This window comes from Heterocephalus glaber, unplaced genomic scaffold (genome assembly GCF_053883595.1).
Source record: "Heterocephalus glaber isolate CG9 unplaced genomic scaffold, H.glaber_assembly_v1.0 deba00001863, whole genome shotgun sequence".
Taxonomy (NCBI): Eukaryota; Metazoa; Chordata; class Mammalia; order Rodentia; family Bathyergidae; genus Heterocephalus; species Heterocephalus glaber.
The window spans coordinates 771,827-790,591 of record NW_028258503.1 but is presented as its reverse complement, the minus strand read 5'-3'; the positions used below and the strand labels follow the sequence as shown (position 1 = coordinate 790,591).

Here is an 18,765-nt window from a genome sequence, read left to right as displayed (position 1 = left end):
GTTTCTTAGTTCAAAGCACTTTTTACTATAGTTTTCCCTTGTGCTTGTATTACAGCCCCTGCACCAGGGTCTAGGGCTGAATACCTAAGTTTGAATCTCAGGTCTGAAATTTAACTGCTGTGCTATCCTGATGAAATTGCTTAACCTATCTGTACCTCGGTTGACTTATCTTTAAAGTAAGGAAAATAATACTATCTGCCTTAAGTATTTATTATAAAATACTTAGCCCAATGTTTGACATATAATGCAAGTTTAATAACTATTGGTTACTCTTACTAAGCCAAGTGGCTTCTTTTTCTGACACTTAAACATGCTTTATCAATCCCTTACTTGTTTTTTTTTTGTACTGGGGATCAAACTCAGGACCTTGCGCTTCCAAAGCAGGCACAGTGCTGCTGAGCTAAATCCCCAGCCCAGTCCCTAACTTCTTTCTGGGTGCTTTATATCTGTTGATGGATCCTCACCTTTACTGATGTCATTCACTCTAATTGATACTGTCATGCTCCTATTACCGGATATTGGATCATGCTGTTCTCTGTCTGGAATGTTCTTCCTTTTCCCATTTATCTGGCCAACTCCTAGTTGTTATTTAAACATAAAGTTATAAAGGCATGCACTATATCTGGTTTTCGTCTATCATTTTTATTGAGAACTTATTTACAAGATCTGACATACAGTAGGCGCTCATTAATGTTTATTATATAAAAGAATACCTTCCAGATTAAATCTAGGCTCATTCAGTTATTCCTCTTAACACCAATTCACATTCTGGCTTTAACCGTTTTGTGTATTTATTGGTTCTAGGTAATTCTTAATTTTTAATAAATATTTACTAAATGTCTACACATGTTACACCCTGTGGCTGGAAAATAAATATGAAAAATAGAAGTTTTCTGCTCTCAAGAAGGTACTTGTTCATTGGAAGGCAAAAACATGCTAAAGGTGAAATTATAATCCAGAATAAGTGATATACTTGAGGGATGTACTGGATCCATTGGGCATATCAGACCCATGGAAAATAAGAATACAAATTTATCTGGGAATGACAGTAAAGGAACCGTAGATGAGGGTAACATCTAAATTAAGTAAAAATCATGAGAAACAATTTTCTACATTAAAAAGTGTGGGAAGAGCATCCTTGGCAGAAAGAATCCCATGTTAAACATGTGAGGTAGTAGGCTCTTCAGAGTGGAGGTTTTTTCTTCTTCTATTAATTATGACTTCTACAAACCATTTCCTTTACTACCTTTTTGACATCAGAGTAATACTTTTCATCTTTAACAGCTATAATACTATACAATTTCCTACTTTCAATATCTGTGCATTGTATTTTCTTCTGTATTTTTGCTCTCAATATTTTTCCTTTGCCTTGAATTTCCATAACACATACTATTTCAGTAGACTTTTTACATGCATAAGGCGCTCATTCCTTATGGTTTATTTCCTGCTAATATTAGCACTGTACCTGGCTCTTGGATTCAAGATGCTCAACTTGAGAACCCAGAAGCTAGTGGTATGTGAATAATTAACTTCTAGAAAGTGGTGGAAAAGTCCTGAAGCAATTTTAGTTCTAGCAAACCTCGACAAGCCACCATAAATAGAGAGTAATGGAGAGACTCCAGAGGAGCACTGATAAGGCAGACAAGCTACCGAGGTTTTACATGCAGTGTAGCATTACAGGCAATCTGTTCAATGAAGGCTAAGTAGAGCATCTCGCACACTCAGTTCTTTAGGGTACGAATCTTTAAGATGCCCCGGCAGCAGCACAGGTATCAGGCAACCAAGGCACCTACTCCACAGGCCCGGAAGGAGCGGGGCGGGGCCTCCAGGCTCGAAGCGGGGCCCAAACAGGCTGGGGGAGGGGAACGCAAGGCCAACAGTTTCGCTGGAAAGAGCAAAGGCCGAGAAGGGCTGTATATCAAGGCCTTCTTTGCTTGTATTTCCGCCCTCTTTGCAGAATTGGGAGTCGCGACCCCGGCACAGGTAGGTCCTGCCCCATGGGTCGGGGAGAAGGTGTCTTGAGTGCATGGGATGGATGGATTTGCCAGAGCTCTAGTTTTCAGGCCTGGCACAGTGCAAGCAGCGGCTCCTACCCAGGCTGCTCAGACCCAGAGTGGCAATACTCACCTTAACTCACGGAGGAGGACACTCCTGCCTTGCCGCAGGGCTATCGTCACGGTTTGTGCCAGTTGCGCTGCAGGGTCTGTCTCTGAGATCAGCGTGAGGCTAGAAGGGCCTAGCGCTCAGGAAGAGCTGGAACAAGCTGGCGTTGGGACTGACGCGCAGTGTACATTGTTTCAAACTCTGTTGGATCTTCCAGTCCTGCATCTGTCACTCACTTGGTGTCTGTATTTCAGCTAGTCTGTACTTTCTCTGTGCCCCACTTTACTCAGCCATGGAAAGAAAGGAGAAATCATCTTTTACAAGAGTTTTGCAGCGCTGATTTCTTTCGTTCTCATATCGTTCTCTGCCCAGATTTTACCCTTTGTCTGCCCCTCCAGAGCAAGGCTGCCTAGGAAGTGAAAGAGTAGAGGATAAAGGAAGTTAGGTTAGGAAGTCCTCTGTTGTGAAAACAACTCTGAAGAGGCATTTAATACTATTGCAAATGACATTCATTCAATTCATTAAATGAATGTCAACTCTGAATAATGTTCTTGTAAATGCTTTACAATTAAGGATTTTAACTAAGTGATTACCGATATATTCTGTGTTGAATGAACAAAGTACAGTATACAGTTAGCAAATGTCTCATGATAAAAGAGTTGGATAATTGTATAACTAATAATTGAAAGAAAAACTTGAGCTCTCATATTTAGAAACATGTCCATAATTCACTCTCAAGCAGTGGTCTTCTACAGTTGTTTCTTAGCTTGTTATTGCTCTGTCAGGATACACTACACTAAAAATTATATGCAGTTGGTTTTACATTAGTTAGCTCTAATGACCCACTAAACAATACGGACCAAAGTTGTAATGCTAACTTCCAATTCCTCTTCATTAAGTAAGTGATGATAATGATAATGGTAACTATATGGTATGCAAAATACTTTTTACAACAACCACAAGAAGTGAATATGGCTTTATTACAATACTTAATGCTCTACTTTGTTTCATAACCAGTATGATGAAAGGAATGTTCACTGCAGTGGTAGAGTCTGGAGGCTTCTTTAGTGTACTCCTCCTAGTTTTTTATTTCTTGGAAGTGTGGGCTGGGTCATATTATTTCCTTGTTTTGCTCCCTGTATCAGGAACCACAAGTAGTTTGTTATCTCTACTTGTCAATGCAGAGAACTGAAGTGAAATATCCAAACTGATCACTGAATGTCTAAGACATTCCTGGCAGCTGTGTATTCTGCCTGCCAGACATGAGGTGGGGTGGGGGCAGGACTAATAAACCTCTTTGGTGGCAAGAGTCTGTTCCTGCCTGGAGCCAAACTGAACATAGATCCATCAGTTGGGCAACGTCATCGTCCTCTTTCTATAACACCAAATATCCCCCGTGCTCATATGGGCTTACGTGAACCTACCTTTGTCCTGTGTAGATTTTCAGTATAAGAGACTTGGTAAAACCCACCCTGGGCCACACCTGCAAGTTCTAGGCAAGGAGTTCCTGATATATACATGGGTGTTCTTCTGGGTGAGGGAAGGGCCTGATGATTTCTCAAGTAGTCCGAGGGAAATCGTGCTGGACATCTGTTGAACAGACATCAGGGTGAGTTTAGGACTGGCTGTTTGGCAAGACCTGGTGGCTGCTTTGTTTGGCCATGTTTTACAACCTATCCATCTATCTCTGTTCTGTTCCTCATACTTTGTTTATTCACTCCAAAGATGATCAATGAATGCCTAGTCTGTGGCAGGATGCTGATCCTCTCATTGCAATCGAAAGCACCGCGGAACACAATACATTTAGGAATTCAACCCTAAGCATGCTCAGTAGGAGGCATCGTCACTCTCCTCCACTGTCTGTATCTAATTAGTATAAAATCCTGTCACTTCCACATCCCGAGTATTTTAGAATATCATCCAGTTCTAACCTCCACTACTCCAAATTTCAAGCCAGCAATATTTTTTCATTTTTACTTTAAACTGCCAAATAATTGCCTGACCCTCAGCCCTCGTCACTGCCACTGCCATAACATCAGACAACAGACTAATGAGCTCTGTGTGACCTGTAAAAATTATCAAGGGGATGAACTTTTTTCTCTCTTTGGTTGTTTTGGAAATTTTTTAATGAGATAGCATTTACACAGCATAAAATTGGCCTGTTTTAGGTGTGCACCACAGGGATTTTTAGTAAATTTATTAAGTGGTGCAGCCATTACTACCATCCCTATTTAGGCATTTCCATCATCTCAGTGCAATCTCTCTTGCCTGTTTGCTGTCCATTCTCATTAACACACCTGGAAGAAAGCAACCCCTAGTCTATTTTCTGTCTCTGTGGACTCCTATTCTGGATATTTTATAAAAATAGAATCACACAATATGTGGCCTTTTGTATCCAGGTTCTTAGGTCCATGCTATAGCTAGAATCAGTACTTAATTCATTGTCATGGATGATTAATAGTCAAGTGTATGGATAGAGAATGTTTTCTAATATACTCATCAGTTGATTGTTTCTACCTTTTTGTGATTATAATACTACTATGAATGTTTGTGTACAGTTTTTTTGGAGGGACATATTTTTAGTTCTCTTCGATAGATAACTGGGAATTTAACTCCTCAGTCATACTATAACTCTATTATGTTTAGTTATTTGCAAAACTGTTTTCTAAAGAAGCTTCACATCCTCAGCAACACCTGTTATTTTCCCTTTTTGTAAAAAAATATACATAGCCAGCCATGTGAGTGTTAATAATAAGGTTGAGATTTGAATTTCCTTATTGACTAATTGGACACCTTTTATATACTTGCTGGACATTTTTGTATTTTGTGGGGGGGAAATATCTACTCAGTGTTTTGTCCATTTTTAAATTGGGCTGTTTGCTTCCTTATTATTGAGACATAAGTGTTCCTTATATACAGTATTCTGGATATTTATCAGATAAATAATTTGAAAATATTTTCTTCCAATGTGTGGCATGTATTTTCATATTCTCAATCATCTATGTTGAAGGACAAATATATTGAATTTTTATGAAGTCCAATTTATCATTTTTTTTCCTTTTGCTTAACCCACGATCATGAAGGTTTTCTCCTATATTTTCTTCTAAAAGTTTTACACTGTCATCTCTTTCCTATGTGTTTTGGATACATTTTTAGTTACTTTTGTATATTGTAAAGTAAGAGTCTAAATTCATCTCTTTTGCACATGATCATTCTATTTTCCTATCACCATTTTTTGAAAACATATCCTTTTCCTACTGAATTGCCTTGGGACCTTATTTGAAAACCACTTGACCACAAATATATAGGTTTATGTCTCAACTTCATTTGTGTTCCATTACTCTATATTCCTGTCCTTATGCTAGCTAGTCTCATATTATCTTTAATTCTGTAGCATTGTAGTAAATATTTAAATTGGAAGTGTGAGTCCCTGAATTTTTTCAAAATTTTTGTCTATTCTGAGATCTTTACAGTTCCATGTAAATATTAAGTTCAGTTTGTCAATTTCTATAAATTGCCATGTATTTATTTTGATTGAGATTTTATTGAAAACATACATCAACTTGGGGAGAACTATCATTTTTAAAACATTAAAATTTTCAATAATGAACTTGAAACACCTCTCCATTTATTAGGTCTGCACAGGTTTGTAGTATATAATGACCACATCCCTTGCAGGGACTTGGTACATGTACATAGCACATCATAATTCCCACCCATTTCATCTCATTTCCCCCACTCTCCATGTCTTGGCCCCCTTCCCATAGACTAAAGATCCATTTGGCATTTCTTTCTTGCTTGCTTTTTTTCTTTTCTTTTTGTTTTTTTGGTACCCGCGCTTGAACTCAGGACCTTGTTCTTGCGAGGCAGGTGCATTGCCACTGAACTAAATCCCCACCCTATCTGGCTATTTCTTATTGTCTGTCATTTATTTTGAACTTTATTTATATTTTGGGTTTCTCATATGAAAGAAAATATGTAACATTTATGTTAGTGTGTCTGATTTATCTCATTTAAGATTATGGTCTCAAAGTGTATACAGTTTCCTACAGATGATTCAAGGTTGTCTTTCTTGGTGGCAGAGTAGTACTCTATTGTGTGTAAATACCCCATTTTCTTTATCCACTCATCTGTTGATTGACATAGGGTGCTTCCAAGATTTAACTATTATGAATTGTGCTGCTATAAACATGGGTATGGATGTACCACTGTAGTATAATGTCTTTAATTCTTTTGGGAAGATACATAAAAAGAGAATAGCCAGGTCAAATGGAATTTCTAGTTTTAGTTTTTTGAAGAATCTTTACACTGATTTCCATAGTAGTTTTACTAGTTGACATTCCTACCAACAACAAAGTTCCCCCATCCCTGCAGCCTCACCAGCATTTCTTACTATTTGATTTCTTAAAGACAGCCATTCTTTCTGGAGTGAGATGGAATCTCAGTGTTGTTTTAATTTGCATTTCTCTAATGGCCAGTGATGTTGAACATTTTTTCAAATATTTATTAGCCATTTGCACTTCTCCTGAGAAGTGTCTGTTCATTTCAGTTTCCCATTCTAGATATTAGTCTTTTGAGGGACAGCTAACAAAAATTTTTCCCCTCTGTAGGTATCTCTTCATTCTTGGTGGTTTCCTTTGCTGTGGGAAAGCTTTTTAATTTGATATGATCCTAGTTCTTCATTCCTGATATTATTTCTTGCAGAACTAGCGTTCTATTCAGAAAACCCTTGCCTAATCCTGTGTCTTTCAAGAGTTTTAGCTATCTTGTCTTCCAGCAGATCAAGTGTTTCTGTTTTAGTATTTAGATCTTTGATCCATTTTGTGTTAGTTTAGTACATAGTGAAAGATGTAGATCTAGGTTCAGTCTTCAGCATGTGATAGCCAGTTTTCCCAGCACCATTTGTTAAAGTTGCTATCATTCATCCAGTGAAAATTTTTGGCCCTCTTTTCAAAGAGGTAGCTGAGTGTGCCTGAAGGCATTTCTGTATCCTCTTTTCTGTTCCATGGATTCACAAGGCTGTTTTTTTGCCAATACCATGCTGTTTTTTAATCACTTCAGCTTTGTAGTATAAAGTGAAATCCAGAATTGAGATTCCTTCTGCCTTGCTCTTGTTACCCAGGATTGCTTTTGCTATTCTAGGTCTCTTTTGGTTCTATATGAATTTTAGGATTGTATTTTCTGGTTCTGTAAGGGTTGCTACTGGTATTTTGATTGGGACTGCATTGAATCTGGAGAGCAGGGCAGTCTTAGCCCTGTTTGGCAATTTTAGTGCCCAGTGAAGTGACATTCTTCTTCTTACTATTATTTTTTGGTACCAGGGATCAAACTCAGAACCTTGTGCTTGCAAGGCAGGCACAGCACCACTGAGTTAAATCTTCAGCCCTTGGATTGCATTAATTCTGTATATCAATTTTGGAAGTATTACCATTTTGACTATATTGGTTCTGCCTATCCAGAAACAGGAGATATCTTTCCATTTTCTGATGTCCTCTTCAATCTCTGTTTTTGGAGTACTGTGGTTTTGATTGTATAGGTTTTCACTTCCTTGGTTAGGTTAATTCTTAAGTATTTAATTTTTCTTGGTGCTATTGTGAAAGGTATTGTTTGCCTGATTTCTTTCTTGGAGAGTTTATTATTGGTGTACAGGAATGCTATTGATTTTTGAGTGTTCACTTTGTATCCTGCTACACTACTGAATATGCGTATTAATTCTGGGAGTCTTCTGGCAGGATGTTTTGGGTGTTCTATGTAGAGGATCAAGTCATCTGCAAATAATAATAATTTAACTTCTTCCTTTCCTATCCATACCCCTTTTATTTCTTTCTTTTGTCTGACTGCTCTAGCTAATGTTTCAAATACTGTATTGAGCAGGAGTGGTGATAGTGGACATCCTTGTCTTGTTCCTGATTTTAGTGTGAAGGATTTCAGTTTTTGACCATTTAGTATGATAGTGGCTGTTGGCTTTTCATAGATGGCTTTTATCAGATTGAGGTAGAGACTGTCTGTTCCAACTTTTGTAAGGTTTTTATAAAAAATGTGTGTTGGATTTTGTCAAATGCTTTTTCTGCATCTATTGAGATGATCATATAATTTTTGTCTTTGGCTTTATTGATATAGTGTATTACATTGATTGATTTGCATATATTGAACCATCCCTGCACCCCTGGGATGAATCCCACTTGGTCAGGGTATATGATCTTCTTGATGATCTTCTGCACTCTATATGCCAGTACCTTATTAAGGATTTTTGGATCTATGTTCATTAGTGAGATTGGCCTATAGCTGTCTTTTTCAGTTGGGTCTTTCTCTCCTTTGGTAATCAAGGTGATGCTTGCTTCCAGGAATGAATTTGGGAGTATTGCTTCCCTTTCAATTTCATTGAAGAGTTCAAACAGTAGTGACAGTAGTTCCTCTCTGAATATCTTGTAGAATTTAGCGGTGAAGCCATCAGGAAGCAAGGTTTTCTTAGTTGGTAAGCTTTTAATTATGTTTCAATTTCATTGATTGATATTGGGTTATTTAGAATTTTTAGGTCTTTTTTGTTCAACTTTGGTAATTCATACTTATCTAGGAATCTGTCTATTTCTTCTGTGTTTTCCACCTTATTGGCATATAGATTATCAAAGTAGATATTGATGATCCTCTGGATTTCTGCTGGGTCTATTATAATTTCATCCTTTTCATTCCTAATTGCATGGATTTGGGCCTTTTCTTCCCTTTTCCTGATAAGATTGACTAAGGGTTTGTCAATTTTGTTTATTCTTTTGAAGAACCAACTTTTGGTTTCATTGATTTTTTTTTTGTATGGTTCTCTTAGTCTCCATTGCACTGATTTCTGCTCTGATCTTTATAATTTCCTCCCTTGTATGAGCTTTGGGTTTGTCCTGCTCTTCTTTTTCTAGAAGCTTGCGGTTCAGCATCAGGTTGTTTAATTGGGCTTACATGTTCTATGAGCAAGTATGTGGTCTATTTTGGAGAGTGACCTGTGTGCAGCTGAAAAGAATGTGCATTCTGATTTTGTGGGGTGGAACACTCTGTAAACATCTGTTAAGTTCATTTGTTCAAGAGTTTGATTGAGTTCTAGTATTTTGTTGTTTACTTTTTTTCTTCTGCAAGATTAATTAGTCCCCTTCCCTTAATCTCAGTCTCAGGCAAAGTCTCTGGACACAACAAGAATGCAGACAAACTTTCTGCCAAGGCATAACACACATTGTCTAGAGCCCAACAGCGAATGCAGCCCTTCTTTACAGCAGAACCATCTGGGGCCTGGTCTTTACTGGCAGCATTTCTGTCAGCATTCTGGTCTTCTGAGCTCTGACCAGAATCCCCCATCAAGTACAGCTTAAGGCATTCTAAGGCTGCTTCTTCAGCCAGCACCTCCAAACCTTTCCAAACTCTTCCCACAAGCCAGTTCCAAAGGCTCCTGAACCACATAGTCAGGTAGTCACAGCAATGACCCCACTTCTCTGGTACCAAATTCTGTCTCAGTTATTTTTCTCGTTGCTGAGACAAAATACCTGACAACCAGTGTTAAAGGAGGAAAGGTTTGTTTTGCCTCACAGTTTGTAGAGGTTTCAGTCCATAGTTGGCTGGCTCCAAGGCAGGGTGGCATGGTAGAGGGGCATTACAGAGGACAAACAGTTCAATGTGGGCAGAAGGCAGCATAGCAGCACAGTAGTGAAGGAGTAGCCTGGATATAGTATAAGGGACAGAACGAGGTCTGTTGTCATCACCGCTTCTGCTTCCTCACTACTTCACTGCTTGCTGCTCTGCTGCCTTCTGCTTGCCATGAACTCTTTCTCCTCTGTGTTGCCTGTCTGCCATGCCACTCTGCCTTGGAGCCAGCCAACTATGGACTGAAACCTCTACAAACTGTGAGCTAAAATAAACCTCTCCTTCTTTAACTTTAGGTGTCAAGATATTTTGTCTCAGCAATGAGAAAATTAACTAGGACAGCTGTTAATGTAGTATATTATTCATCTGAATGTGCTATAAACCTAACAATGTATATCAGAGACTCCTGCAGCAGATTCCAGTCTGCTTCTTGATGCTACAATGTATGATGAGAAGAAAGACATAAAGATAGAGTTACAGAGGGAGATATGGGGAACCACGATGACCAGTGCTCCTGCAAGCAAGGCTTGAACAAGCAAAGGCCCTGAACACCCTGAACCATTGATATTTGTTGGTGACATCATAGTTAAATTGAGGTAAAGAGGCTACGTGGAGTTGCTATGGATACATTACTGATGCAGGCAAGGCTTGTAAAAGAAGACACAAAGCATTCTTGAATTAGGAACAGAACAGACAAAATATAGGTTGTGGTTAATAATAATCCTTGTCCTTTTAGTAAAGAAGGTTTTAACTCTGGGAACAGAATTTGGGTAAGAGTCACTGTGACCTTGGCATATAGGGTTCAGCCAGACTCACTTTTATAAATAAGCCAATGGTGGGGTTAACTCTTCACCCCCTGCATTGCTTACAGCTTACTTTGGGCATAATCAGTGGGGCAATCCCCCATAAATATAGTTTTAAAATTATTGTTTTATATAATTGCCCTTTAAAAGAAAAGATAAAGGTTATATCTACTTTTGTGTTTTCCTATATAATTATCTTTAGCACTTTTCTTTATTTCCTCCTGTGGATTCAGGTTACCATCGGGTGTTCTTCTTTACCTGAGGACTTCCTTTATATTTTTGGTTAAGTAGGTCTGCTAGCAATTAATTCTGTCACTTTGTGTACTGTGGGATTTTGTTCTTCTTAAAGGATAGTTTTAGAATTCCTAGTTGACACTTGGTTTTTTCTTTCAGTATTGTGCTGCTCCACTGCTTTCTGGCCTCCCCTGAAGTGTGTGGCTACTAATATCTCTATATAGTGATTTTTAAAAAAATATTTCTCTTATGTTTATTTTTAAGGCTAGTTTCCTAGGGTCCACCTTGAAACTTTATCTTAATGGTCATCCAGTGATTGTTCAATAATCAGATATTGTGGTTCAACATCTTGAACCAATGAAGGTTCCATCCTTTGAGGAGAGTATCTATGTGTGGGTTGTTGCATACATTCAAAATTCATGCAGTCTAGCTATAATGGGCTGTTACTTTCTTCCTGCACAATACCTCATATTTGACCAGGGACTAGGAAGTAACTGAGGCACTTTCCAATTTCTCCTGAGCATAGGTACAGACTTACAGAACTCTAGGAATATATGGTACTTTATCAAAAACCTAGTATCACATTCTCATTCCTTAGATTTCCCTGTTAAATTTATGGCTAGTTCCTTACTGATTTCAAGCATAACTAACTCTGGCAAATGCAATGCTGGCCTTCCCCAATTGATTGCTACCAAGAATGCTAGAGTTTTTGATACATGGGCATTTTTTCCCCCTTGTAGATAAAAACCAGGCCAGCCCTCTCCACTGTTGTTCCTATGGCTTCCATTGCATGGAACTAGGGGTAGTGTGGAAGTGGCCCAATACTAAAATACCAGAGTCCATTCTTCTTGTTGAGGTTCAATAGCTGTGCTCATGGTAACACTTCTCAGTTTTTTACTTGTCTTGGTCAATGTCCAGGAATACGGAAGGGTAGTTTTGATATTTCTTCCAATTTTGTTGTTGCTTTTGAAGAGAGGATTTGCAAAAATCGTCACTCTACCATTCTGGAAGTCATTCTCTACCACCACATTTTTTTGCCTGCTCATTTACAGTAGAGATTTGACTTCTCCAGTTATGCTCGATTTCAGGACTCTTCAAGGCAGCTTATTCAGGGCCCTCCATTACCTATCCCCTACTTACCTCTCCAACTCTGTGTTCAGTCTGTCCTGTTCTCCCTTTTTAAAGTGACCCATAAAGACTGATATATTACTATTGACAGGCTGAGATATGGAGGGTAAAGTAAGCAAAAGGAAGAGGTGAAGGGAGAGGATCAGAAAGAAGAGAAGATGAAAAAGAGATGACAACAAAGAAAAAAAATTGAACAAAGTTTGAGTGGAGGGCTGATGGAGAGGAAGTTTGAGAGAATATGGGAGTGGGCAAAGGGATGCAGAGAATGAGAGAGAGAGAGAGAGAGAGAGAGAGAGAGAGAGAGAGAGAGAGAGAGAGAGAGAGAGAGAGAAGTGTAACTGGAGATTGAAGGAAGCTGTAAGAAATTGGGAACCTCCTGATATTAGTATGCTAACAGTAGGCTTACGTTTGAATCCTATATACACAGTTTCTGTGAGGGTCACCCAGACTTGCCAATGAAATGTACTATTTAGATTAAAGCACTGATTAATTCTTATTCTCCTTTTCACATACTGATACAGATACCTTCCACACACACACACACAGACACACACACACACACACGATTAAAGGAGAAAAGGAAAAGAAAGGAGAGCAAGGAATAAAAGAAAGAAAGGAAGAAATAGAGAGACAGAAGGGGTAAACCCACATAGTTACAACAATACAAAATTAAAATACCAGTACCCTCATGGTCCTATCTAAACTGCAATCTGAATTCAGCCAGTAAGCTCTTCCCCTTACATTCACAAATGGTGAAGCTTTGATGCATAAGGTGAACTGGAGGGTCTGCTGGTTCTGGCTCTTTCTTGTACCTTCCCACTGTGCAGAGCATCACTGTGTCCACAAGGTGCCTTTTCTCCCTCTTCTCAGTCCACAGCCAGGTCTTGCAGCTCCCTAAGCAGGGGCACCCTGCCTTTATGATTTGTTCAATTACCAGCCAGTGAGTGGAAGGGCTTGGGGGTCTAAATGAACCTCTGAGCCCAGCTCCCCGCTGTAGGCCACACTCTGCCTAATTTTAGTTTTATTCCTGTGGAGATGCATAGCCAGAGGTTTTTGATTTGGAGGGGAGAGGGTGCAGTGTGTTTGGGCCTGTAACCAGTCTTTCAGTAATTTCCAAACAGAATTTCTAGATCTTGGCTCCCTTCATTCTCTGCATTCTCTACACGGTTCTGGCTGAACATGCTGCTTTTGGCTCCCTGGCTTAGCCACCTCTCTCCAGCTCTTTGCCCATGTCTCCCTTTCCACACTCCACAAAATGTCACCTTCTCAGCTAGTAACACTGCTGTGCCCGGGGCTCACAGCACTTAGCAGCCTTTGGCTGGGGGCAAAGGTGGGGGTTCCCTTGCAAGTGCTGAATAGTGATCAGTGGCCAGGATAGTATAGAACTCTCCTATGTTTTCAAGAAAAATAGGGAGTGCCTTCTCTGGCACTGCTCAATTCCCTTTCTCCCCCATGTCTTGCCAGTTGTAGTCTGCAACTCCCTGAAGCATGATTTTCCCAGTGGCCAACTTCAGATTCCCAGTCAGTGCCATTTACTATCCAAGAACCCACTAATGCTAGCTCAATCTCTGTCCTAGTGATTTTTTTGCCTTTCATTTTTTTTCCTACTTTCTTGGAAGTAGTTTAGCTGAACTTTTCACTAAGCCATTCCACAGTACTTTTATATTTATATTTAAGCATCTATTTTGAGTGTTTTTAATAATTGGATAGTTCTGTTTTTATTTTGTATTTTGATTCTTGTGCTGCACAAAACATGGAGGGAAATCTGCTTTTCTTACAATTCCCAATGCAGTCTTTCTAATCAGATTGAACTGCCACTTTCAATAAAATGCCCTGGCTGTTGGTTTGCAGTCTTTCAGGAGAGGTTGTTCCTTACTTTGTCATAACATGAAGAGCTTGAAGTTGGCCTATGTGTGATTGGCTGCTCTGATTTGCATTTCTAGCTATTACCATTCAGGGATTTCTGATTATTCTGTAACCAATGACTGTTAGATCTTGAAATAGTCCTTGAAGAATGAATATAAATTTTCTAAAGAGTGGAAAAAATATCCCAGGATAAAGTATGAGCAACACCATATTCAGGACCATGAACACTTTCTTCTTTAATCATACATACCTATTCTTTCAGAATATACTTCAGCTCATAAAAAAGAGAGTCTTGGCACATATGTAGCCATTCATGTAGAAATTATAAACATTATCTCTCACTGGACTCTGAGAAACTGAATGCTGTTTGTTTCTCCTGTTATACATCTACTTATCCTTCCTATTGAACACTCATTGTAGCCTTCTCTTTCTGTTGACCGATCTTATCTTAGCATATTAGTAGGTCTTTCTTGGACTATATCTGATACTTTGTCCAGATGGTTTTATCAGTGCTCACAACTTCCCTACCTAGACATTGGTGGAAATCTTCTTTAGATTGTAGTAATTGCCACTCAGAAATTCTGTCCTTGAAACAAAGATTCTAGTGGCACATGGTATATCCTTGAAAGAGATAATGGTGCCCCAGTAGACAATATATCTGAAAACTGTGGTCCTGAGAAAAGAAGCTGCTTTTCTTCTTCATGTTAAGAATGCTAATTGATCAGCCAGCTAACAAAACTCAAGCATATAATTACTAACCTTAAAGTCACCTTGCTCCTTCCTGAAAAGCACATACATGCACATAGCCCTGGTTCAGGTTTCATTTTAAAGGCACTAAACATACACCATTTCTACTGTTAAAACAATTTTTCTACCTACTCATCATAGCTTCTCAGATTCATAATTGTTCCTGGAGTTCTGCAGCAGCTCAAGGAATTCGGGGGCTCATTCATTCCCTCAATCTTATCCCATAACACCTATATATATGAGAAAGGTACCTCTCCAACAGAGCAGTATAGGAGATCCTAAGATAAATAATGGGGTGCCTTGCCCACACTTTTACTTTTGCCACCCCAGAGTCCAAGTAGATGGTTAGCCTCTTTGGGATGTAAGAGCATTCCCTTCACTGAACTCCAGCTATGGTCGAGATAACGGTGCAAGCATGAATTGAAGGAGCTGCACTTACATTGCCTATTTTAAGCCTTGACAAGCTAAGTCCAAGCCCAGTTTTTCTGTTGGTGTCAAAATACAACCATAGTGTGCCTCTGTGGTCCCTATAAAGTCTTTTGTTGACCTTTGGTAGTGCTGCATCTGACATGGTGTCGTTGCACTCATAAACATAAGGTCCATGCACCAAAACCAAGGACACACCAGGAAACTCAAAGGAAGGCTGCACCTCTCCTGACCCTAGATCATCAATGCTTGACATAAATTTTACCTGTCCTGCCCTGCTTTCCAGTGCTGGAAAACCATATTCATTATAGTAGATCCACTGATAAAATTGGCTACATTCTACCTAACATTTTTGTCTCTCACCAGGGCCACAGTTGTCACTGCTTTTCAGACCCTAAATTGTTTAAGCTCTTGCTTCTCTCCTGGCAAACTCACAACACTAAATAAAGTGTATGTGACAGTGTTTATTTTCCTTTCATGTCAAAAACATATGGAATGCTCTGCATACTCAATTATCATTATTTCTGTTTTTCAACTTTACTACTTATGCTCCTAAAATACTTGTAGACAATTTATTTAACTCATACCTTTATTTTTTGTATTTTTTTTGCTCCTCCATAATATGAAACTATCTTTCTATTCTGGCAATACATTTTAGATCCACCTCAGCTAGTGCTTTTTATGGTCTAACCCAGTATCTTAAATCCTACTACCTATATTGGTGATACATTTTGGTCTAGCTCCAAATCTGTATATAACTGTCCATTGGCAGTGAAGGATATATTTGTGACTAGAGCAAATAAGTTGAAGGTGTGTTTTTGACCCATATTTTTCTGCCCACCACATGTTGAATGTTATTGTGGTGCTCACCACAAAGTGACTCTAAAATCTCCAATTAAAGTGAGTGTAACTCACTGAGAGGCCAGCTGCTGTATTCCATAATCCATTATTGTTTTCTTTCCAAAGCCATACTTCCCATGAACTGTTCCCAACTAATGAATGAGCATGGCAACAATACTAATGAAAGTCCATTCCTTGGAGACTCACATTCCTCTAATGGCCACTTTGGGTTTGAAGACTCTCCAACAGCCTTGCTGAAACCTTAGAACTGCATTGCAGTCTAAGAGCTTTCTTTATTCCCTCTCTCCTCCACAGTAATTGGACCTGCACCATGGTCTGATGAATCTCCCAGTTCTTTTCAGACTGTCCCCACATTTGATCATTTGTTTTTTCCCAATAAATTATTTTCATGGCTATTCCTATTGTGGTATCTGCTTTTTAAAAGAACTTGAACTAATGTATATATCAGCATTTCGAATTGGAAGATTTCATATGTAATCTGCATACCTGACTCTGTTGCAGCTGATTATTTCCAGAGGGGGCTGATGTGGCCAGGTCTTCATTTCGCCCCTATCTTCACAACCCATTGTCTCATAGACTTGAATTACTAATGTTACTTAACTAGCTCCCTGTGGACATTTAATCTTAAGACCTTCATATAATGGAACATTTCTTAAAGTAATATGATCCAGTATATTACTTTGCTGGTTATTGTGCCAAGTACTGTTAGTGTCGTAAAAAGAGGGCACAGACTTTGCGGTCTTTGGAGATTTTTTTTGTTCTGTTTTTTTCCCAGTATTGTGAATAGGTATTAGCAAAATAATCACATTAGTAAAAACAGTGACATAATTATAAGTCGTAATAAGTGCACTGAAGGGAAAAAAAGGAATCATGAGAAAGTAACAAGGGCATTAATCCTCTTCCCTGTCTACATTGATTACCTTGATAGTCTCATTCTTATGACGTTAAACACCAAATATGGGACAGTTCCCAAATTTCTCCAGCTCAGATCTCTTCCTTGAACTCAAAACACATGTATCCAGCTTCCTCATTGATATTTCCATTTAAAAATCTAATAGACATTTCATATTTAACCAATTCAATATGACTCCTGATCTTTCCATGAAAACCCGCATTCCTCCCCATCTTTCTTGATGATGACTTCATCCTTTCACTTTCTCAGTCCAAATACTTTGGATCATCATTTATTCTTTGTCTCCCACTCAAGATCCAATTAATCGCCATGTCTCATTGTGTGTGCTTTCAAAAATACATGGGCTCTGGCTCTTTCTTCACCACCTCCACTGCCGCCACTCTAGTCTAAGCTTTTCTTGTCTAGATGATTGTAGTATCTGTGATACTGCAATAGCCTACTAATAGGTCTTCCTCTTTTCCTTGGACTTTTTACAGTTATTCTTACTACAGCAGCTAGGACAATTTAAAATGTGCCATTGTGTTACCTCTTTTGTTTTTAAACCCTACAGTGGTTCATCTTTTCTATCAGAGTAAAACAAGTTTTTATGTATTAGCTTACAAGGCCCTACATGATCTGATCCTCTATTCCTCACTTTTCTCACTTTATCTTCTTTTGTTCTACCTACCCCCTCCAACCAAACTGACTTCTTTGCTATTCTTTACATACAACAGGCACAATTACAGCTTTGAGCCTTTGAGCTTACTTTACCCCAGATATCTTCATGATTAACTCCTCTTTTTGATCAAATGTCATGTTTCTCAATGAGACCTACTGTGAAAGTCGAGCCTCCAGCAAACTCTTCTATCCTGCTGTTTCTTCATAGCTATTATCACCTAATATGCTTTGTAATTTATATATAATATTTATCTTTAACTATTCACTTTCTCCCGTTGTAAGATAAATTCCATAAAAGCAAAAATTTTTAAATATTTTGTTACTGGTATATCCCAAGTGCCAAAAATAGGGCCTGACATAAAGTAGACACCATTAATGTTCATTAAATTGATTGATTAATTAGTATTTTATAGTTTTATTTTTAAATTTACTTTTAAACTGATACATAAAAATACCAAAAATTATATAATTAATGGGGTACAGTGTGATATTTTGATACATGTATATATTGGGAAACCAGGTGAAAAAATTCTATCTCCTCAAAGAATTAACTTGTTACTTAGAGTATCAGGGAAGTTTTCTCAATGAATTGATAATTAATCTGAGACCTGGAGAATGAATAAGAAGAATGAGGAGGAGAGCATGGTAGAGAGAGGAGACTATATATGTTGATCAGATTTTCAAGATGGTTTGGCAAGATAGTCTGATTATGTAAACCCTTTACTATTGTCAAGAGATGACTCAAACCTTTTGCCTGCCCTCAAGGAGCTCATAGAAAATGGCAAGAGAGGGCTGGGGATTTAGCTCAGTGGTTTTGCAGGCTGCTGCGCAAGCGCAAGGACCCAAGTTTGATCCCCGGTACCCCAAAAAAAAAAAAAAGAAAAAATGGCAAGAGAATAATTATACAGATTTTTACTATACATGTTGTAAGTACATTGATAAATGTGTGCACAGAGACATGTGAAAACACTAAGTAGACAGGTACTAACTTTTCCTAAAATGTTTGGGAATATATTGTTACAAAGAAGGTGACGTTTAAACTAGGTCTCAGGCAAGAGAGTGGCATGATGAACATGTTTTAAGAAGATTAATCTGGCAATAATATGGAAAATGGTTTGGAATATGGATGGACTGGAGGTAAGGAAACCATCTAGTCTATGGCAGTAGTCCAGGTATAAAGTGATGAAGGCATCTATAGGAATGGAAAGAGAAGGACAAATCTGAAAGGCATTTGGAAGGAAAACTGACAGTAGCTAAATGGAGTCTTGGCTTTAAGCCTTTTAGGAGGTAATACTTCTTAATAATAACCATGAAAAGATTCAGATTGACCTATTATGTAATTGCTACTTTGACTAGAATTTCTAGCTATAGCTGTTCTCCAAAACTTTTCATTGTTGTGATTGATTCTTG

General features: G+C 38.5%; 2 protein-coding genes across 3 annotated transcripts in view; one reads left to right on the top strand and one right to left on the bottom strand.

The window, feature by feature from the left end:
- Nucleotides 1–1,806: 1,806 nt before the first annotated feature.
- The window catches only part of Tmlhe (trimethyllysine hydroxylase, epsilon), a 97,176-nt gene continuing 80,217 nt past the window's right edge, over nucleotides 1,807–18,765 (top strand). For both annotated transcript variants that reach the window (XM_013069499.2, XM_004875320.3), the window contains exon 1: nucleotides 1,807–1,983. The gene's annotated coding sequence lies outside the window, so the exon portion shown is untranslated. The remainder of the gene's footprint in view (nucleotides 1,984–18,765) is intronic.
- LOC147820536 (coagulation factor VIII-like) overlaps nucleotides 3,168–18,765 on the bottom strand; it is a 131,240-nt gene continuing 115,642 nt past the window's right edge. Inside the window, exon 7 of the mRNA XM_087204134.1 lies at nucleotides 3,168–3,693. Within this exon, the coding sequence (XP_087060260.1) occupies nucleotides 3,547–3,693 (147 nt within the window). The 3' untranslated portion in view covers nucleotides 3,168–3,546. The remainder of the gene's footprint in view (nucleotides 3,694–18,765) is intronic.